The sequence below is a fragment of the Vipera ursinii genome (genome assembly GCF_947247035.1).
Source record: "Vipera ursinii genome assembly, chromosome: 3".
NCBI lineage: Eukaryota > Metazoa > Chordata > Lepidosauria > Squamata > Viperidae > Vipera > Vipera ursinii.
Genome location: NC_139516.1, coordinates 186,438,864 through 186,462,278, shown reverse-complemented (window position 1 = coordinate 186,462,278; position 23,415 = coordinate 186,438,864). Strand labels below are relative to the sequence as shown.

The 23,415-nt window shown below is 37.4% G+C and overlaps 1 protein-coding gene across 1 annotated transcript in view; it reads right to left on the bottom strand.

Moving 5' to 3' along the window:
• SLC26A7 (solute carrier family 26 member 7) overlaps positions 1 to 23,415 on the bottom strand; it is a gene marked incomplete at both ends in the record, with an annotated part of 63,227 nt that overhangs the window by 28,242 nt on the left and 11,570 nt on the right. The window contains 7 exons of the mRNA XM_083358182.1: positions 194 to 307; positions 462 to 609; positions 4,624 to 4,706; positions 6,426 to 6,578; positions 16,072 to 16,236; positions 18,374 to 18,546; positions 23,281 to 23,391. Coding sequence (XP_083214308.1) covers positions 194 to 307; positions 462 to 609; positions 4,624 to 4,706; positions 6,426 to 6,578; positions 16,072 to 16,236; positions 18,374 to 18,546; positions 23,281 to 23,391 — 947 coding nt within the window. The remainder of the gene's footprint in view (positions 1 to 193; positions 308 to 461; positions 610 to 4,623; positions 4,707 to 6,425; positions 6,579 to 16,071; positions 16,237 to 18,373; positions 18,547 to 23,280; positions 23,392 to 23,415) is intronic.

Genomic DNA, 23,415 nt, shown 5'->3' with positions numbered 1-23,415 from the left:
CTCTGCTCTAAATGCCAAATGAATAAGTACTATAAATTTTAAAGTTTCTCTATCATGCTGATCTGGTTCTTAATCATACTAAGACTTGCAGGATTTTTAAAGATAATGTATTAACATCTAATATTTCTCTGACTTGAATATTCATTCTATATAGGCCACTGTCTCCACGCGCTCATCATGGCAGTAGGAATACCTGTGTTTTTGCTCCAGTGTTGTATAGAAGTACAGTTCGTCCCATGGCTGCTGCACTTGGTATGCAAAAGAAAAATGAAGGGATCACATTGCTGAGGCCATGAGCCAAGAACTCCTGAAAAAGTTTTTTTTAAAAAATAAGGAAGAGGCTAGACCAAAGGCCCATAGAATCAAATACTCTCAACTGAAGTCCACTTGCCTTCCCATTTCTTATACCATTTTCCCCAAATAAATGCATCCTGAAGGCAAATTTTAAGGCTATTTTTTACCTGGTTATCATCCACAGAGTAATTAAATCTTTTAGCAGAGTCATGGGCCAGAGCTAGAGATGCCACATAACCAACTAATGCAACTCCAAAAGCCTCTGTCACTACTTCAGGGAGGATATTCAAAGGTGGAGACCTTGGTGCTGGTATGCTGTAAAAGAAAGGATACTTTTAGATGGCAGAAAATATCACACTGAAGAATGTGGTAAAGCTGCTGTGAATATTCCAGAGAAATCAGCTGTACTGTTCATTATTCTACTATTATGAGTATCGTTAGAACCTGCAAAGGCCCATGCATTATAGGTACTGCATTTTTGCTGCTGTTCTGTTTCATCGTGTCCAATTCACAAAGACTGACTGAATCTATTTATCAATTATGTGCTCAGTTCTGTGCTCTTAAAAACTGTTAAACTGTTCCTAAATTAGCAGAAGGCTAAGAGCATGACCTGGATTATGCAGTTTAAATTTTAGCTCAGGCATCAGTTTAATTTCTTGATAACTGTGTGCAAGTCTCAATCTCAATTGCCACCATGTTTTTTTGTAATTTTAGAATAATTTAACTGGCCTACTTTGCAGCTTGCTTTCTTGTTGATTGATTAGTTTTGCTCTGTTTCATTGGCATCTCCATAGTGATTGTTTGTGAAAGAATTATTCCATTAGTACAGATAATCCTCAACTTACAATGGATCATTTAGTGACCATTCGAAGTTACAGTGGCACTGAAAAAAGTGACTTATGACCGTTTTTCACATTTACGACTGTTACAGCATCTCCATGGTCATATGACCAAAATTCAGACACTCAGTAACTGACTCACATTTATGTGATCTTCTTTTGCGGTCTTCTGACAAGCAAAGTCAATGGGGAAACCAGATTCACTCAACAACCATATTACTAACCTAACAACTGCAGTGATTCACTTAACAACTGTGGCAAGAGAGATTGTAAAATTGGGCAAAACTCACTTAACAAATGTCTCACTTCGCAACATAAATTTTGGGCTCAATTATGCTTGTAAATCAAGGACTAACTGTATGCATCGTTACAGTAAGGAATCCAGGAACAAAGTTTATTAATAGTTTTATTGTTATGTATCATTTTCCTCTTGATAATTTCAGTGCTTACTTAACTTGGGACCTGAAACTCCAACCCATTTTCTATTCTGAAATCAGAATTCAAACATTTTACATACATAACAGGTCTAAAAACTGATGAAGATTTGCCACTGGCTAAGGTCCAATGCTTCTCAAAACAGAAGTCCACATGACACATAACTTATTTTAGGAATCTATGTTTGGTGAAGGAAAGGGGCTGAAAAAAAGCAAATATCAATACAATTGTAAATAGCTATGACTTATTGATTTTTCTTATTCTTATTGATCTTACTTAACCTGACTTCCAAACTTGTTGGAATTATTGATCTTATATAATCTCCCTATTATAGTTTTAAAGCTATTTGCAGCATTTCAAAACTATATAGCCATTTGTATGTTTGCACAGAAAAATGTCTCATTTAACCTGAAGTACTCTTGAAAACTATTTTCTTTCAGGTTTGGATTGAACCAAATGGGCAGAGGAATTAGGTCAGGTTCTTTTCCGAAACATTAAATTCTAAATTTATGAGGGTTCTCCCATTAGTTTGAAGTTAGATTTTACCATTTTAAAAAAATATGGGTGGTTGATATCATGTTTGTATGCCTTCTTTCTCAAAGTTATCATACCTATAAAGCCCTACATGGCCTGGGTCCGGGCTATTTGAGGGAACACCTGCTGCCGGCATCAAACGCCCTTCGCCCAGTGCTCTCCCACAGGGAGGGTCTGCTCAGGGTTCCGCCGGTAAGAGATTGCCGGCGGGTGACACCCAGGGATAGGGCCTTCTCAGTGGGAGCGCCTGCCCTCTGGAACCAGCTGCCGGTAGAGCTGAGAACTGCCCCCGACCTCCGATCATTCCGCCGGGGCCTGAAGACCTGGCTCTTTGAGTTCTCGGGCCCAGGCTGAGGAGAAATTTTTAATTGGGGTTTTAAGTGTACAGGGTCAATTTAATATTTTTAATTTGGTTTTTAACTTTTGTATGGTGGATTTTTTAATTCCCTGTAAACCGCCCTGAGTCCTCAGGGAAAGTGCGGTATATAAATGTAACTAAATAAATAAATATTAACTAATGGGTTCATGTAAAGCAGACATGTCAAACACAAGGCCCGGGGGCCAGATCCGGCCCGCGAAGTGGTTTCATGTGGCCCGTGAAGCCATCCTGGAAACAGTGAGGGAACTGCCCCCACTGCCTTGGCCCTGGCCCAGAGACCCTCCTTCTGCCAGAGACCCTCAGATCTGTCCCACTCCTGCCCAGGCCCCCATAGGTACCCTTGATGCGAACAATGTAGAGCTGGCCACGCCCACCCAGTAGGCCATACGCACTCTAGCCACACCCACCCAGTAGGCCATACACACCCTGGCCACACACACCCAGTCCCCTGAGGGCAACCGCAATGCTGATGCGGCCCTCAATGAAATTGAGTTTGACACCCCTGATGTAAAGCCTTTGAAAGAGATACTTTAAAAAAGTGAACTAATATATGAGCACAGCACTCCTGTTCATAATAATTGGAGAACCCACAACTGCTGCAAACTAGTTGCATGGGAGTACACATATACGCAACAGGGCACATCTGCTGGGACTGCTAGTAAATAAAGTGGCTGGGAGGACATGTATAGGCAGTCTTCGGCTTACAACCACAATTCAGCCCCAAATTCCTGTTGCTAAGCAAAACAGTTGTCACGTGAGTTTTGCCCCATTTTGCAACCTTTATCGCCACAGTGGTTAAGTGAATCTGACTTCCCCATTGAATTTCCTAGTCTGAAGGCCGCAAAAGGTGATCACAAGGTCGTACATGTGAAAAACGGTCATAAATCACTTTTTTCAGTGCCACTGTAACTGTGAACAGTCACTAAATGAATGAATGATTGTAACTTCAGGACTACCTGAAATAAAGTGGGCAAGCAAGCCATGCAAAGGACACAGTGTTTTTAAGAAACCAAAGCTTTAACTTGCCTCTTTCAAATGCTGCACACAACTTTTAATAAAAATTGTATTCTTACCTTATTCACTGACAATTATTCTCAAATTTAAAGTGTCTTTTAACAAAACCTAAATGTGGGTGCTGGAAAAACAAAATGTTCTGATAAATCCAATCCCTTATCCAGTTATGTTTTTCTCCTTTCAAAAAACATTCCTGCCTCCACAAAGTCCAATGAAAGGAAAAATATTTATAGTAATTCCTGATTATTTCAATGCATTTCAGGTCCTGGGGATGTGTGGGGGCAGAGAACACTGCACAGCCTTCAACTTTTCCCAACACTGAAATAAATTACTGTGAAAGTAGCAGGGAGGCACAAGAGGTAGATCTAAATGTCAAATTTCTCCATTCAAGATTAAGCCCTATCTGTAACCCAAGAGAGAATAATCCATAAGTGAAAAACAAAGGGTAGATTATTTTATTATTGAATGTATAAATTTAAAAGCATTTGATTTATCCCTTTGGGGCCACAACAGTACTAATTACAGAAAGTTCACTCTAAGAGATGCAGAAAACATTTACCAATAGTGATATGTAGAATATGTAGACTATTTTATTTATTTTATTTATTTATTTTTAATTCCATTTATATCCCGCCCTTCTACGAAGACTCAGGGCGGCTTACAAGCTTAGCAGTAGCCTTCATTCTATGTATATGCCTGCTTATTAGGGCTTTCACGCCCCCCCCAGCGGCATTATTACGAAGTCAGCTTAATTGCCCCCAACAATCTGGGTCCTCATTTTACCTACCTCGGAAGGATGGAAGGCTGAGTCAACCTTGAGCCTGGTGGGATGCGAACCTGCACTAATTGCAGGCAGCTGGTGTTACTTAAGGAGGCATTAGCCCACTGCTCCACCAAGAATATGTAGAATTATTAGGTACCAGATTCTGATTTAATTTCTTCTTCTGAGATGTTGCTATCATTTGTATTAATGCAAACTGTGTACTTCTATTTTCATTCTTCAACTGTTTTGTTGCTTAGTTCACGTTAACAACTAAGGACTATAAAATCTGGGTAAGAAAAAACTACATTTCTATATGTAGACACATATACATAAACACAAAAGCTTATTCATAGAAGAAACATTACCCTTTTGGGATATGTCCCACAACTTCCAGGCCAAAACTATGCTCCATGTCAACAGAATAGCAGATGAGAGATGTAGCAATTACCTATTGTCAAGCAACAATAAAGATTGATTGGAAACAAGATCATATTTTTTTAAAAATATAAGAAGTAGCGTAACTGTTTTTCTACTTTCTTAGAAATATGGATTAAGACCAATTATACAGCCAACTATGAGGTGGATCATAGTTGAGTACCATAATTATCGACTCAGGTTATGATGCCCTCATCTGTTGGGTTTAGGCGAGACATAAAGGAATCTTTTTTGATCCAAAGACAACATAGCTTCTTGGAAAATACATTGGGAGCCTTGTGGCCAATGCTTCCTTCTGTGACATGCCTTAATATATTTTAGAATTCCAAAGGTGTTTTCTCTACACTCATCAGGATTTTATATCCTAACTCATATTATTCAAGAGAGTCCCTAGCCTTCCCAAGACACTTTCTAGAGTCCCGGTAGCTGTGGGACCAGAAAAAAAAGGTAGGAGTCATATAATCGTAGTGTATTCGTCCTTTCTAAGTATGTAAAAGTCCCAGGAAAGGACATGGTAAAATGTCTTCATAGGCTGAAACGGCAGGGCTTTTTTTGTCATAGAACGCTCAGAACGGAGTTCCGGCACCTTTTTTGGATGGAACCTTGTAGGGTATGACGTGTGTGAGTTCCGGCACCTTTTTCTTTTACAAAAAAAGCACTGTGAAATGGTATAGGGTCTCCTGCCTGAGCAGGAGGTTGGACTAGATGACCTTAAAGGTCCCCTTCCAACATCATCATCATCATCATCATCATCATTATTATTATTATTATTATTATTATTATTATTATTATTATTATTATTATTATTACTATTATTATTATTATTATTATTCCTAGACTAGCCTGCCATAACAATGGTGATTTGGCATTAAATTTATACATCTTTACATTGGAGCCACAGTATATATTGATTTCAATGTAGCTAGCTCATCTGACATTTTTATGAGAAACAAATTGGGGCATTCTTCAAATTTATTATCCTACCTTATATATCACAACATTGCCTGACAGTCACTAATGGGCACAAACAATATTGATTAAATCTTTATTATCATTTTCTTTCAGAAGAATATAATGTTTTCTCAGATGTTTTATGAGAAACACTATACAAATCTTGTGGCAGTTGACTTTGAGGTATGCTGCTTATCAATATCATTTTGTTTATTTGATTATTACAGGGAAAGATTTTTTTAAAAAAACAAGTCAAGCTTTCTAAAATTATTTATTTACGGTGCTTCCTGGGAATTTTAATATTTAATTATCCTATATCATGATATATTATATTATAAAATAAAATTGTAGCTTGCTTGTGAATTTGTTAGATTTTTGTCATGCCTTTCCTTTTAGAAATGATACATAGCATAGCACTCCTTCCTTTCTTCCTGCAACAGTGCCCTGTGGAGTACCTTCACGTATGACTGTGTGCAGATAAGTGTGTGGGTCATCCTGGCAGTTGCCATGACTAAGGATAGAGTCTAATTCAGAGGTCTTCAAACTTGGCCGTTTTATGACTTGTGGACTAAAACTCCCAGAATTCGTCAGCCAGCGTGCCTGACTGAGGAACTCTGGGAGTTGAAATCCACAAGTCATAAAAGGGCCAAGTTTGAAGATCAATATTCTAACTGCCTTATAGCAGATTTATCATAACATCATTACAACGCTAAATATTTGTTTCATGAAATAAGCAGAAGGTGCCAACAACTGTAGCAAATTATTAAAAAGTTATACTTACCAGAACCAAATCAATAGGAAGCACCATTTTAATTTTCTTCTTAAATTTTTCATTTAGCTCTTTAACAAGAACTAGTACGGCAATACTAGATATAGACAATAGCACAGTTTCCAGCTGAATGGATCTGAAGTTTTCAAAAATGTAGGCATAAATCTATATGAAAGGAAAGATCATACCCTATAAATAAGCAATAGTCAAAAATACATTCAGATATGGAGAAGTTATTGATACTGACATCTAATCCTGAATATTATAAATTGGATCCAGTTATGCCCTCCATAAATAATAGAGGTTTTTTTTCCTGAAGAGATGCATGTCCAGTTCAAATCTTTATTAGAGAAAAAAGAAGGGCTTAATTTCTGCTAAATATTTCATCTTTCCTGTAATTTCCAGGGGTGTTCTTAATCTTCTGGAACACAGTATGAATCTTTAATATTGGCTTTATACACCTACAGAGGTCTAGATCAGAGGTCCCCAAGCTTTTGGGCATCAGGGACCTATGGATGGGGTTTCCTTATTTGTGCGGCCCAGTTGGTGGCATGTCGCGACCCGGTACTGGTCCATGGACCGGGGGTTGGGGACCCCTGGTCTAGATGAACACAAATATATACTATTTAATATGTAAAAGACACAAGGTAGACAACTGACGTGGCAAGTTGAGTTAACTATGCTTGTAACAGTTTCCAAAATTAATATTAATTTTAAAAACATCAATAATTATAGCATGGAATATCACTACCTATACCCAATGAGCTACAGAAGAATCTGCCATTAATGGCAGAGAAACAAGTCAAGGCTTAGTTTAAGAAAGGCAGCAATATCAAGCTCTAAAGCTCACCTTCAATACACACAAAAATAGGGTCTAAGGTTCTCCAAGGAAAGGCAACAGCTCTATGGGAATTCAGAACAAAATAGAATAACAGAGTTCGAAGGGACCTTGGAGGTCTAGCCCAACCCATTGCTCAAGCAGAAGACACTATATCATTCCAGACTGTAAAACGAACCTAAACAGAGTCCTAATGATAATTCTAGTGAAGATGACATCTACCAACAAAAAGATAATTTGGTGGCTTGCAGATTGCTGTGAACTCTACCATCAAGCTTTACTGCTTATTCTTCTTATTAGCCATTGCCCTTGCCCAACAACACGAAGAAACTGAGACTGCCATTTCTAGTTTTCCAGAACTGAAGTACAGAGTGATAAAATCACTTTCTCAGCCCATGTAAGTTGTTGTAGGAAATTTTGGACTTTTCAGCAAAAATGCAATAAGACCCTTGAGGAAAACACTTGGTAAAATCAAAGGATAGCAAAGTTCTTCTATATTCTTTGTTGACATTTAATTAAATCATAATCAATTCAACAGATCATCACAGCAACACAAAAAGAATCACCTGTTGCTTAGGTAATATTTTCAAAACTAATGTAGACATTCATCCAATCATCAAAGAAAAGCAAATTCATCTCAGGACCTCAAATCAAAATTTATTTTCAGAATGGAAAGCCCAAACACTTTTTCTTATGAGATTCAGGATAAACAATGGGTCATGAATATGGTAAGACTGAGCTGGCAGAGTACACCCCCAACAGAGATGCACATTAGGGCTCCAACAATTGTATAATTCAGCCATTCATTAAATAGTGCATGCTAAGACATATAAATGACTCCATAGAGTTAGCATGCCAAAAAGTATAACTGCAAAGAAAAGCAATTAAGGTTGAAACTCTAAATGGGTGCAGCAATCAAAGCAAACAGGTTTATTCAAAAGATTGGAACCTATGCTAACAAATCCAATTTTACAGGCAAAAAGGCCCCATTAAATTGCCAAAAAGTGTTTTTCTCCAACGTTTGGCAGCCAAACACAACACTAATTCAGAACGAAATTGCTTTACAAACATAATTTAAATCTAAGTCTTGAATCATCTAATTCAGAAACTTGTTCATAAGAAAAATAAGAGTTCGGGTCCTAAATATGAACATTCACTTTTAAAGAATTATTTATATATGTTTAGCTTGTTCTTATTTTCAGAAAATATGCTACACAGTATTTCAGCTGTCAAGTGGAATCCTGCCATGCCTTGTCTTGAAAAAGCTGGTTTGGAAGCTGCATACTTTCTTTTTAATATTGCATATCTCCACATTCTCCATAGCGAAGTAGAGCTGGAAACAGGAACTTTAAAAAATGGATGTGACACGATCCTTTCCCATGTAAGTGTGATATCTGTCTGGAATGAGCTCATATTTTTCCGTGTGTGTGTGTGTGTATTGTCATTAGTTGCGAAGTCATGTCCGACCCATCGCGACCCCATGGACAACCTTCCTCCAGGTCTTCCTGTCCTCTACCATCTTCTGGAGTCCATTTAAGCTCATGCCTACTGCTTCAGTGACTCCATCCAGCCACCTCATTGTCTGTCGTCCCTTTCTTCTCTTGCCCTCAACCTTTCCCAGCATTAGGCTCTTCTCCAGTGAATCCTTCTTTCTCATTAGGTGGCCAAAGAATTTGAGTTTCAACTTCAGGGTTGATCACCTCTAGGACTAACCGGTTTGATCGCAGTCTTCTCCAGCCATAATGTTGTCTCTACTCCTTTGGAGACATCTAATCTGCCATAATCCATACAAAAAGCTCCAATGACTCTTACTTTTCTTCAATATATGTACAATAATACTTTCAGTACATGAGCCAAAATTGAGAATGACACCTCTGTATATGCCTCTTTATCTCTTTCTAGCTTTTCACTTTCCACAGTTGCTATATACTTAATGGAGAGCCACAGCTAGAGAATAACTTTTTCTGCAGAAATTTCTAGATCCAGTCCCAACATGCATAGGTATTTCTAGTCTCAGATCTTAGAGAGTTAACAATATAGTTAATGTCAGCTATAACAGTCTCAGTACATAACAATTTACTTGGTGGTGCAACAAAAAAGCAACACAGAGTCATAGGATACTTCTGAATCTGTAGCACACAGAAAGAACCACAGTAGAAGCACCAACCTCATCAGACAAAATACATATTAAAGAGATGTTTTATTTAGGCTTGTGGTTAAACCACTTTGCAATTTTATATAAATCTGTGATGTTTAATCACAAGGGGTCTCCAGAATAGGTTGGTTCTCTCCATATACATTTCATGGTTCATGTTGAATTATGATCTTATTATATATAAAACAAAATGTTTATTGGCTTGTTTTCTTTATGGCTCTTTATCCCCATTTCATTCACAATAATAATTCTTTCTTTGAAATCCAAGAACATTTAAGCCAAAAGAAAAAAAAAGTGAAGATTGTAGAAGAAAGTAAAGAAAAGCAACATGCTGTAATTATGTTGGATTAAAAGAAAAGTGGATTAAAAGAAAATAAAAACTGAGCAGAATAGGGAAGTATTTGTCAAATTTCTCTTTAGTAACTCAGCTGTTAAGTGAATCTGTTTTCCCCATTGACTTTGCTTGTCAGAACATCTCAGAAGGGGATCACATGATCTTGGGACACAGCAATGGTCATAAATATGAACCAGTTGCCAAAATCTGAATATTGATCATGTGATTATGGGAATGCTGTAAAGGTTGTAACTGTGAAAAATGGTCATAATTTACTTTGTAACTTTGAACGGTCAATAAATTAACTGTTGTAAATCGAGGACTACTTGTACTGGCCCCACTCCCATGCAGCACATGAAATCTTGCCCTGCTTTTGAACAGCCTCTTTAAAAGGGAAATAACTTTTCTAATAAAAATAAAGACTACTTTTGGCCAATATATTAAATATTAAATGCCACATAAAAAATCTACATTTTAAAAGCATGATTTTTGTGCCATTAAAAAAGCAAAAAATAGGGTTTCCGGTTTGCGTGTGCAGTGCTGGCGGACGTTCCGGGAGAAGCTCTAACCCAGCTGTCCGGTCTTTCTCCCTCGGAGGACCCTGCAAACGATTAAAAGTCACCCTGGAGGGGCGACCACCGTGAGGAGGCTCTCTCTTCGATCATGGAAGGGCGGCAGCCCTCTGTTTGATCCGGAGTTACTCCTCTGGCCCAAAGAAGAAGAGATCGGCTATGTTAAGCTGTTCCCTGCTGAAAGCCAAAATCACTACCAAGCACAACAAAGCAATCTGGAGGATTTGGGTAAGACCTTACCCTTCTTACATCCCTAATTACTTTCCTGTGGGAGTTTCTTGAAAATCTTTTTCCCCCTTCTTGAATGATCGGCGACTGCTTACTTGGGGATTTACAACCTTAAATCCTCAATAGAAATCAAATGACTAAGCTAAATAACTAAGCAACCTTATTTGTACCTCTGAAATTTTTGGGCCACTAAAAAGTTTTTATTGCTTATTTTTACGGGGACCTACTACCCTATTTACTACTAAAATGAATTAATTGGATAAAAGACTTATATTAGTTTGCAAAAAGACTGTACATGCTATTAAGGACATCTTGTGGTGAAACCCGGTACAGCAAGTAAACCTTTTTTTTTACTCTGAGATTTGGCTCTAACAGATTTGTCTTTGACATTATCTTTAAAGATAAAAATTGGGAACACCTGGCACTGAAAACAACTTTTAGGAATAGTGGAGGTGGACATTTATTGACTTTTATTAAAATAGCCTCCACTAAAGGCCTATCTGTAAAATACTAAAAAAATGGAAGAATATATTCCACCACTTGACTATATACTAATACTTGATACAATTTTGGCAATGACTACAGAAATAAAAGCCAGACTTAAAGACAAATCTGACAACACAAACTCACCAAATGAGACTCTTATTTCAACTGATGAACTGACAATCCAAAAACGAACAGAGGATGAGGAATTTAACAACAAAACAGGGGACTTTAAAGTACAAGTACAATCTACTGAGAGCCTTGATGCCCAAACATTGATTTCAACTATAAAACCTACAATCCAACAAGCAACAGAAGCTGAAGAAAGCAATACTAAGATGGAGGATGCCAAAGGCCTTCAAATACAGTACACCAAGACTTCAACCAAATAAACAATAACTACAACACCAGACATGACCTCTTACTTCGTTCATTTCACCGGGACCTGAAGACCTGGCTCTTTGAGCTTTCCGGCCCAGGCTGAGTTTTTAATTGGGTTTTTATATTTTTTCAGGGATCAAATGTAATCATTTTTAATCGTTTTTAATTTTTGTATTGTATTGATGTTTTTAAACACCTTGTAAACCGCCCTGAGTCCTACGGGAAAAGGGCGGTATATAAATCTAATAAACTTAAACTTAAATTTAAACTTACTTAAGCCAGATGGATTTGAAAGAAGACCAGATTGAATTAATGACAACTGCACTACCCCAAACATGGTGATTGGATTTACTGGAACAAAAATTTAATGACTATAAAGGGGTCACTCTCTATGAAAAATGGTCCTATTAGATCTATCAGCGGCTTTTGATACCATCGACCATGGTATCTTACTGCATCGTCTTGAGGGGCTGGGAGTGGGAGGCACCGTTCTGCGGTGATTCTCCTCCTACCTCTCGGACCGTTCGCAGACGGTGTTGGCAGGAGGGCAGAGGTCAAGCCCTAGGCCTCTTAATTGTGGAGTGCCTCAGGGTTCGGTGCTCTCGCCCCTCCTGTTCAACATCTATATGAAGCCGCTGGGAGAGATCATCCGTAGCTTCGGGGTGAAATATCATCAATATGCTGATGATACCCAGCTATTCATCTCCACCCCGAACCAACCCAGTGATGCCCTCGATGTGATGTCCCATTGCCTGGAAGCGGTACAGATTTGGATGGGAGAAAACAGGCTTCGACTCAACCCGGCCAAGACTGAGTGGCTGTACATACCGTCATCTCGTTTAGTCCAAGAGGTTCCATCTCTGACTATAGGAGGAGAGATGTTACCTCCCATTGATAGAGCACGCAATCTGGGCGTCCTCCTAGATTCATGACTCAGTTTTGAAGATCATATTGGAGCCGTGGCTAGGGGGGCATTTGCACAGCTTCGTCTTATATACCAATTGCGCCCGTTTTTGGACTGAGATGCCCTACGTACAGTCACCCACGCACTCGTTACCTCCCGTATTGATTACTGTAATGCTCTCTACATGGGGCTGCCCTTGAAGACCACCCGGAGGCTTCAGCTGGTGCAGAATGCAGCTGCACGGGTTGTGATGGGAGCTCCCCGATACTCCCATATTATACCCCTCCTGCGTGAGCTGCATTGGCTACCAGTTGCCCTCTGGGTGAGATTTAAGGTGCTGGTACTTACCTTTAAAGCCCTACATGGCTTAGGTCCGGGATACTTGCAGGACCATCTGCTGCCGGGAACAAATTCCCATCGGCCAGTACGCTCACACAGAGAAGGCCTCCTCAGGGTACCGTCAGCTAGGCAATGTTGGTTGGCGACCCCCAGGGGGAGGGCCTTCTCTGTGGGAGCGCCAGCCCTATGGAATCAGCTCCCCCCTGAGCTTCGGATGGCCCAAAACCTCCAATCCTTTCGCCGCGGCCTCAAAACACACCTGTTCCACCAGGCTGACCTGGACTGACAGGCATTTTAATTAATTTATATTTAGAATTTTTAATTTATTTTTTAAATTCTCTAATTTTAATTTATTGCACAGATGTTCTCAATTTTATTTTTATCTTGATTTCTGTACTTATTATATGTTTTGTTGTTAGCCATCCTGAGTCCTTCGGGAGATAGGGCGGGATATAAATCCCATCAATAAATAAATAAATAAATAAATAAATAAATAAATAAATAAATAAATAAATAAATAAAAATTGATAACTGGTTGGTCTTCCTGGATTCAAACAAGATGTGTAGGAAGAAAGGGAGACACATTTGAGAAGTTAAAGGCAATGAAATGGAAGCCTACCTGGCACAAGAAGAAAGCTAGAATTAGATTTAAGGGGGGGAAATGAACTTTTCTTCTTTTTCTGTTGTAAGTGTTGGGACTTGCAATAATAAAGCTTATTTTTTTCTCTCAACGGGCCAAGGAGAACTGTTAAAAGATATAAACTGAGTCTATATTTAGGATCTAGATTTTTAAGGGAATGAAAATTAGCTACAAACAATAAAACAGGGCTCTTCAAACTTGGCCCTTTTATGACTTCTGGACTTCAACTCCCAGAATTCCTCAGCCAGCGTGCCTGGCTGAGGAATTCTGGGAGTTGAAGTCCAGAAGTCATAAAAGGGCCAAGTTTGAAGACCCCTGCAATAAAACATACTTTGTTAACTATAGATGAATTGTAAGGATGACAAATAGAATATGTATGTATTTCAGACATGATAATTACTATACAATGAAATAGATTAGCTATCAGATCATAACTTTGAATTATATTATAAAATTTGCAATGATATAATATATTTTAAAAATAGATGAACTACTAAGATGATAAAGAGAATATATTTGTTGTAATGATAGAGCTAAAAGTTTTTCGTAATGGGCTAAGGGGAATCTTTAAAAGATACATATTGATTTTATACTTAACTTTTAGACCTTTAAAGGACACAAAAGTTAGCTCTTAGAATTAACTTATATTACAGAATTTGGAAGGAGACAACAAAAGATATTTTTTCAATAATTGGTGAACTATTAAGGTTAAATAGAATAAATTTGTATAACATAAGAATGCACTGAAATGAACAATATATGTATTTTAGACTGGATAACTACTATATAATGAAATGGGGGAAATGGGGGCTACCCGAAAATCAAGTTTTCTTTTATATATTATAAGCTAGTTTGGAATATCTTATTCCAATTAGGTAAAACTTTAAAACAGGACATGGATATGTATATGTGAAAATATATTCAAAATTATTCTGATTATGTTACAATTAGAAATGTATTAATTTGATTAATTTGACTATGTTATCATAACTAAGGGAATTGGAGAGGGAATTCTTGTTGATGTAACTTGACCTACCTACAAATAACTGTTATTTACTACTGTTTACTTTTAACAACCCAACCACCGTATTGCTTCATAAATACCTGGATGTAAAACTAAAAAATCAATAAAACTTCTATTTTAAAAAAAGCAAAAAATGGAACACTTTGCTACTATTTTTTTTAAAATGACTTAAGATAGAGTTAGACAGAACAATCATTGTCCAACAAATTTAACTTCTATAAACTCTGGATTCTTCTAGTATTGGGGGGGGAGGGCTGTCAGTGACCAGATCAGTTATACAAAAAAGCTTCATAAAAGATATTTTATCCATTGTGAATATTTTTTTCCCTCTGTAGAGAAGCAGTCTAATTATATTGGATGTGTAACAGGTCCTGCCTATAATTCAAACATACCAGCTTCCAACAGCTCTGAGGCCTCATGAACTGTATATGCACCTGAGAATACATCCTAAATATTCATTGTTTGTGGAAGATGGAGTATGGAAAGGATTTTTGAATGTAGAAAATCTGTAAACTACTAAAGAGATATTTCTACATTTCAGTGGTTGGTCTCCTGGTTTCTGCGTAGAGTAAAAATTTGCTAGTAAACCAAAATACACTTTGCTTGTCTGCTCTGATAAGACTTCAGTAATATCCACACTGCTTCTTCCTGTCTCTGTAAACTGAATAAAAAGGGTAAAAATGGAATCTATGTGACCCTGCTTGATTTGATCAGATTCTGGAACCCATACACATATCTACAGCATGATTTTCTTTATAGTAGTACAGTATTTCAAGTAATAAATATGAATACAGTAGAAAACACAAACAGGCTGAAACTATTTCATGAGATAAAATGACAAGAAATATTCAAAATACAAACTTCTGTTATGGAGATGAAGCATATAGATAAGGATTTTTCATCTTTCTGAGTTGGGGATATATTTAGAATTTTGAGTGAATGTTATTGTTACCCTTATAAAAAGTTGTCAAAGTAGACATGACTGGTCATAAATGTACCAGCTCAAAAGGCAAACAAGACACTGGGCCATTATTTTATTTTCAAAGAATTCATTGGGATCTATGTGGGACCCAGAAATATGGTTGTAAAATTGAAATCATAATTGAGGCTGATTGTTTACCTTTGTAGCATGCTGGTTTTCTATTAATTTAATTTTTAAAAAATAAAAAAGGTTATGAAAGACACCAAGAAATAACTGATGGACATATTATCACCCCAGGGCATTTCACTGAGGTTATTTCCTGCATTTATTTCTTATTTATTATATTGTATACTTTTGTGTGCTGAACAAGAATAAAAATAACATTTTCAATATAAATGTAAATCAGTATCACCAGATGGCATTAACAATTTCCTTGTAGTTTTTATGATAGGTTGTTTACAAATATTAATGTTTTCTACTTCATACAACTACATAGTATCTTGAAGACTAGTCAGTAGAATAATAATAATAATAATAATAATAATAATAATAATAATAATAATAATAATAATAATAATAATAATAATAATAATAATTTAATTTCTATACCGCCCTTCTCCCGAAGGACTCAGGAATGTGGCTGTGTTTTAGAACTCATGTCAAGTTCCAGATAGCATCAGATAGCAAATCTAGAATTGCATCCAGAATTGACTCCAATTAGAGGTAACCAAGTCAGACCTGACCCAAGAGGTCACAATATTTAGAGCTTTTCCTGCAACTTTAATAAGCATGCAAATATGAGCAAAACAGCACAACAAACATTTATTAACATACTCACATAAAAGAATCCCAGAGGTCCTGAGATATAAGGCATTTTCAATCCCAGAAGATACTTCACTTGCGAAGTTACAACATGTGTAGCTGCCCCAGTTGTCATTGCACTTATCACTGGCTCTGTTAGCAAGCAGGTAGCACTGCCCAAGTGTAGCATAAACATTGCTACCTGAGAAACCAGAAATATAATATAGATTACAACCAAAGGCAGTTATTGATTCTAATGTAGGAAAGAGAAATGCTATCTTGCATTCTTTTTAAAAAAATAGTGAATGAGAAAGTTACATGAGCTAATCAAGTAGAAGTTATTTCATTACTCATTGTACCCATGAATAACCTTTCAACCCATGTTAACTTTCATACATTTATTACAATGCTATCTCTCTTGTACTGCTAGTTTACCACCAGAAAATGTGCTGAGTTTAGTTATAATAACTGGCTGTAGCCACTTCTATTCATTGGCTTTAGATTATTCCAATGTACAAAGCTCTGTGGATAGGACAAATATTAAGCCACAGACGTCACACTGGATACACTTAAAAGTTACTATACAGGTAATCCTCAACTTACAACCAAAATGGACCTTCCTTTAGAACAAAAACTTTATTTACAGTTTGTGCACTGCACTATCTAGGCTATGATCAGCTAAAACATGATTTGTGGTGCAAGCCGCAGTTGATCAGTTTCACATAACAAGGTTAGCCATGAAAATGGTGTCCAAAGCAAATATCATCAGGGATTAGTGAATATGATCCCTCTCCAATCACATGTGTTTAACAATTATCTTTTGCCGTGTTAAAAACTGTGATGTGCTATCAACCTCTGGAGATCTCTGGAAGTTGTGCTGTAGCTGATGAAAAAAGAGAGAGTAAGATGAAAAGAAAAAGGCCCAAACTACTGAGAGATGAAAGACTGAATAAAACTGAAAAGAAATGAAGATTTCCCAGAATTCTGTACCCAGTGTAGGTCAATTCAAAAGCATGGCTTATCTCTCCATTGGATAAACAAAGATTAGAACAAAAAAGACCCAATTAGTTTTTGTGTTCATACTCAGTGAGAATAAAATACGTTTTCCTTCTGATAGTATTTATCAGCAAGTAATGATAAGTCTTTTAAACACACCAGGAGCTAGTGTAGAAAAAAACCAGACAGCCAGTTCTACTGCTAATATATGTTCAACTTCTATTACAATAACATTTCATTCAGATACTACATTCAAAAGTGATTCAGTTGAGTCTCATATTGAAAAACTGAGTTCCTCTAAAACCAATATAGATGAGTCTACACAAATACATTTTTTCCCAAATCAGTTCTAAATGTTTCATAATTCAATAAATGATTTGAGTTGAATGTTGTCTAATTTGCAAAACCTATAATTGACCAGAAAGAAAGCATATGAGCAGAAACTTCTCAAAGTCATTTAATATGTTATACAATTTCTATAAAAATTGTTTTCATTACAAAACTGGAATACTCTTAACAGTTCACTAATTTGTTATAGATTCTTAAAGATAAACATGCAACATTCAGCAACACAAATTATTCTTCATCTTTCACATATTCACATTTTTAAAAGACTGAACCTGTACCAGGAAAATGGAAGAAGCATAATTATCATTTCCAGATATAAGAGCATATGTGCAACTGATTGTTTGAGCTTATTTATAAATGATATAAGCAAAGTCACTAGAATTATTGAGATGATTGACTTTTTATGAAACTGTGCACAGTAGTTGTGGAACATCTAGCTATACCCTATGCTAACGTTTGCTATGCAAGGTGAAGGAGAAGATGGCTTCTCCATTCATTTCATGTACAAAAGTAATCCAAATTAACACTGCTGATACAGCAGTTCTTCTGAAACAGTCACCCCACTGGTGGGTTATAAATCATGCTAAGCCAGAGAATTGTCTTAAAAGTATGCAGAGCTGAGGCATTTGAAATATTGAGAATTACAGCTTCCATCATACCTCATCATTGGCTGTCCTTCCTAAGAATGGCAGAGTTATAATTTATTAACCTCTGGAATGCATACATTATCTACTCTCACCAAGCAGACTTTGTTCAGTGTTGTGAAACCCTAAATATTGTGATTTGTGCACCATTTTTATATTAATTGTATTAAGTGAAATAAGTACATTTCAACCTACATTACAAACCATGATTAAATAATGTCTTAATATGTGAAATATAATCCCAAATCATGTGGAAATACATCCTTCTCCGTTGGCTTGCTTTTCCTGGAAACTATTTTAGTGAAAGAATTGATTTTCTAGTTATAAAATTAGCTATTGTGAAAAACCTACTTGAATCAGCCCTCCTAGCAGTGAAACTGCTGCAGCAACTCCAATCCTTTGCATCTCAAACTCAGATAAGCCCAATACTTCAGATGTATTGTCTGAAGTGAAATTGGTGTTTATGGGAGGAACAAGACGCTCGACAGCATTTGCAGAAATCAAGGAGGTCAGAGCAAAGGTTCCTGCGAAAGAAGAAAGAGGATTTGGTTTTCATTTGTTTAATCCCTATCAGATGACTCTAAATTGCTTAGGAAGAAAGACATACTTTACAGCTAAACAATGATTCAGTTTGCTTGGTTTGGACATGACATGTTGTGTGAGCCCAATCTTTGCATTTAAATATGGCTTATTATGATGTTTGAACTTTCTCATTTATAGCACATTTAACAACATCATGGTTAAATAAACCATAGCTGTAGGATTCCAGTCTATGTCCAACTAATTCTAATTTTAACATGAATTCTTTAACATGTTATGTTTTATAAACATTTTGAACTTCCAAAAGTTGTGAGATATGGTGATATTAACCGATTGACTGAATTCTAATTGTCAGTATGCCATAGCTATACCAGATACCCTAAGCACTAAGTCTTCCAGCGTATTTTTCTTTCCAGTATCAGATCTGACACCAGCCAGAGCATAGAACAATTCAAAGAAGTAGGGCAAGATCAGAAGATGTGGAGAGACCAGGCCCAGAGAATCGCTAAGTCAGACATGACTGAATGGATATCATCATCATCAGCAGCAGCAGCAGCATCAAGTTGGAAAGGACCTTGGAGATCATCTAGTCCAACCCCCTGCTCAGGCAGGAAACCCTATACCATGGGTGTCAAACTGCCGGCCCGCAGGCCAGACACGTTGCAACAAAACCGTGCCCACCCCATTGCCGGCAATGGGGAAAAAGCTCTGATACATCACACGACGTCGCAAGTTTGACATGTCTGCCCTATACCATTTTAGACAAATGGCTGTCCAGTCTCTTCTTAAAAACTTCCAGTGTTGGAGCATTCACCGCTTCTGGAGGCAGGTTGTTCCCCTGATTAATTGTTCTAACTGTCAGGGAATTTCTCCTTAGTTCTAGGTTGCTTCTCTCTTTGATTAGTTTACATCCGTTGCTTCTTGTCCTGCCTTCAGGTGCTTTGGAGAATAGCATGATCATCATTTTGCTTTCTGCAAACATCACCTTTATATGGTTCCTCTTGCCATGAGCATTCATTTCCACACTGATAACTCCATTGTACATTATACAAATTCTAGGCAACAAGCTGTTCCCTGTTTTTTGTATGTACATGAGTCATATGACTGCATATACATGCAATCCTTGCGCTGAAGCTTGTCTAATATTTTTTTAAATATTTGCAGGGATAGTTTAATGTCCAGCAGTGATCTAGACTGCATAAATGTTAGCATAAAATAAGGGGGAAAGAAATAGTTTAGAATAAGTAGAAATTGGTTCTTTGCACAAGAAATCAATTGCTCATTGTATGTATAAAAGAAACAGCATGCAATAGAAAAGATTTCTGTCTCAGTTTTTAAAGATTTCAGGCACACAGTAGAAACCAAGGTGGATAAATAATTTAGCCTGCAAAACACATCTTTCCTTTTTCTATGGACTGAAATTGCATCCATCAGTCAGAGATGCAATAATGTCTTCCTACATGGCCCCTTCCTAATGGATGGGGCTATTAACTGCGCAATTTTTTATAGCATAGCCAACAAGTATGAAAATTATGAAAACTGGTACCCCTAGGAAAAAAAGTCATAGAAAGATTTAATTTAATTTGCATTTGCTATATTTAAAATCAAATATACTTAATATGGTCATTCTTTAAAGAGCCTTGGTGGAGCAGTGGGCTAATGCCTCCTTAAGTAACACCAGCTGCCTGCAATTAGTGCAGGTTCGAGTCCCACCAGGCTCAAGGTTGACTCAGCCTTCCATCCTTCCGAGGTAGGTAAAATGAGGACCCAGATTGTTGGGGGCAATTAAGCTGACTTTGTAATAATGCCGCTGGGGGGGCAAAAAGCCCTAATAAGCAGGCATATACATAGAATGAAGGCTATTGCTAAGCACATTGATTTGTGTTTTAGATTGTAAGCCGCCCTGAGTCTTCGGAGAAGGGCGGGATATAAATGGGATTAAAAAAAATTCCTTTTCTTTCCTTTCCTTCTGTCAAACTGTTACAATTTGGTAATTCTTAAAGATCTTGAGGAGTAAAGTCAAGGATTTTGAAGCCCCTGTACAGCCCTGAGGCCTTGGGCTATTCATCTCTGGTATATCTGAGACTTTTACAACAAACACATTCTTAAGGAACAAACAGATCACTTAAGAAAAGATAACAATTAATATTTATTTTAATATTTGCTTAACTTTTTTTTCACTACTGTATTCAGAATGTGCCTTTAAACAGAATTTCTTCATCTGGTGATTCTTATTTCATTTAAAGATAAACTAAATACTGTAACAGCAGAATCTGTAAACATCTGCTCAGATATTTACCACTTAAAAAAATATCGAAGTGCATCCAACATTTTTACAAAGTATAAGATAGTATAAATGCCTTTTTTAATGAAACTAATAGTGCATCATGTCCCAGATGGGCAATTTTTACACTTAAAATGAAATGACTATATAACATCTATTCTGCTGACTCAACATTATCATCACTTCCAAGGAACTCACCACAAAATCCAAATCCAGCCTGCCAGTAAGTGGCAAGAGAGCTTTAACAAAATGCTTTGGATACATTCCGATGCAAATTCTATGTATTTTGGATGGGATGTTGCTATCCTAGTAGACCACATGGCTCCCACAGAGTTGTTAAATGTAATGCTGAATGCACTTCTGGCATGTAGGCTATTTGCAAAGACCCACACAATTACTCAAAAGAAAACAACTGCTTCTCAGAAAACATAATAATAACCAAGGAGAATGTGCATATAGTTGAGCATTTCAGTCCCAAAGGGTTTAGCTTTGGGTGTGGTTCCATACAGTTCTGAATTTTAAGTGGAGAGACACCATCCCTAATATCAGAAAGACGCAACTCTTTACTTTCCTATATCAAGTTCAACCCATAATGAATTATGGGAGACATGGCCCATACCCAGCTTCATTGTTTTCTGCAACTAAGACCAGATGGTTTCTTCTAGGAAATACTGTAAACCTGCTTCATATTCTAAAAAGTCAGTGTCTTTAATTATTAAGTTGAAGACTGTCATTGTTTCAGAATAAATGAAATGCAGAATAATACAACAAACCTAAATGATCCAGACCTGTTGGACTTCATTACATACTAAGATATCAAAAGGAAAGCAAGAAGTAAGATTGATGTATGCATTGTAAGCAAGAGAGTCACTCTCTAAGTAGGACTGAGAAAAAGTGCAGCCTAAAACTTTGGCATCTACTGCTAATAGGGGGGGTTTGCCCAGGTTTGCCTGGTGTGCCAGTTGCGGCCCTATCTGGACCAAGATGCCCTACACACAGTCACTCATGCGCTTGTGACCTCCCGGATAGACTACTGCAATGCTCTCTACATGGGGCTGCCCTTGAGGACCACTCGGAGGCTTCAGCTGGTGCAGAATGCAGCCACACAAGTTGTGATGGGGGTCTCCCGATACTCCCATGTAACGCCTCTCCTCCGCGAGCTGCATTGGCTTCCAGTTGCCCTCCGGGTGACATTCAAGGTGCTGGTGATGACCTATAAAGCCCTAAATGGCATGGGTCCAGATTATCTTAGGGAGCACCTGCTGCCAGCATCAACTTCCCATCGTCCTGTGCGCTCCCACAGGGAGGGCCTCCTCAGGGTCCCGCCGGTCAGGGAGTGCCGGCGGGCGATCCCCAGGGGGAGAGCATTCTCGGTGGGCGCGCCTGCCCTATGGAATCAACTGCCAGTGGAACTCCAGATCACCCCCGACCTTCACTTGTTTTGCCAGGACCTAAAAACCTGGCTATTTGAGTTAGCCGGCCTGGACTGAGGGGTTTTAAGGTTTTAAATTTTAAATTTTAAACTCTTTGGGGGCTATTAATTTAATTTAATTTTAATTTGTACATTGCACTGGTTTAATTTGCCCTGTAAACCGCCCTGAGTCCCTCAGGAAAAGGGTGGTATATAAATCGAAACAAATAAATAAATAAATAAATAATATGTTGAGAGATGCTTTTGAGTTATATGGGACAACTTCCTAGGAAAGAAAAGAAAAAAGAGAGAGAGCTAAATAAGGGATGTCATGAACCTACCACAGACTTAATCATATAAAGTGCATAGCAATCCTCAACTACAGGAATTTTAAGAAGGAAATATAATTTTGGATATTTTAAACTTGTTTCACATACTCCCCCAAAATTTCATAAATAGGGAAAAGGAAAAAAGGGATGGAAGGAGGGAAAGAATGTTGATGTAAAGGAAGTAGAGAGGGGCACAAAAAAAAAATCCTTGTTTCTGGCATGTATTCTTTATCTTCTTTAAACTACAGTCTATGACTAAAATCCTAATCACTAGAACAGTCATGTTAATACAAGTATCACTGACTCAATCGCATGAACAACATAGTTACAAAGAATCCAACTCATTATGCATTGCTGAAATACAGGCTCCATTTGCAATCAATGAATTTGTAAGGGGTTCTTACTAAAGAATAGAAGCTGAATAGTACTAGGCAGCTTTCAGAGAAGGCAACCGGATATTATTCTCCCATGGAAGGAGTAAAAATTTATTTTTTTCTCTGTGTGCAGCACTATGATACAATTTGTTCTGCTTGATTTTGGCTTAGTGTGTATATCTGTTGTGTGTATGCACGTGGTTCAACTCATACTGTAAGAAATATCATAGAATATAGAATAAAAAATAACATTAATAGAGTTAACAAAGACATAGGCTATGTTTTTCAAAGTGAACCACTAGGACTTAGAAATAACTTACCGGGGGCAACATGATGACCCATCCCAAATATGGCATAAATAATAGCAGGAAAGAGTGATCCGTATAAACCAAACACTGGATGCACTGATGATAGAATAGCAAAAGCCAGCCCTGTAGAAAAGGTAAATTGGGAGA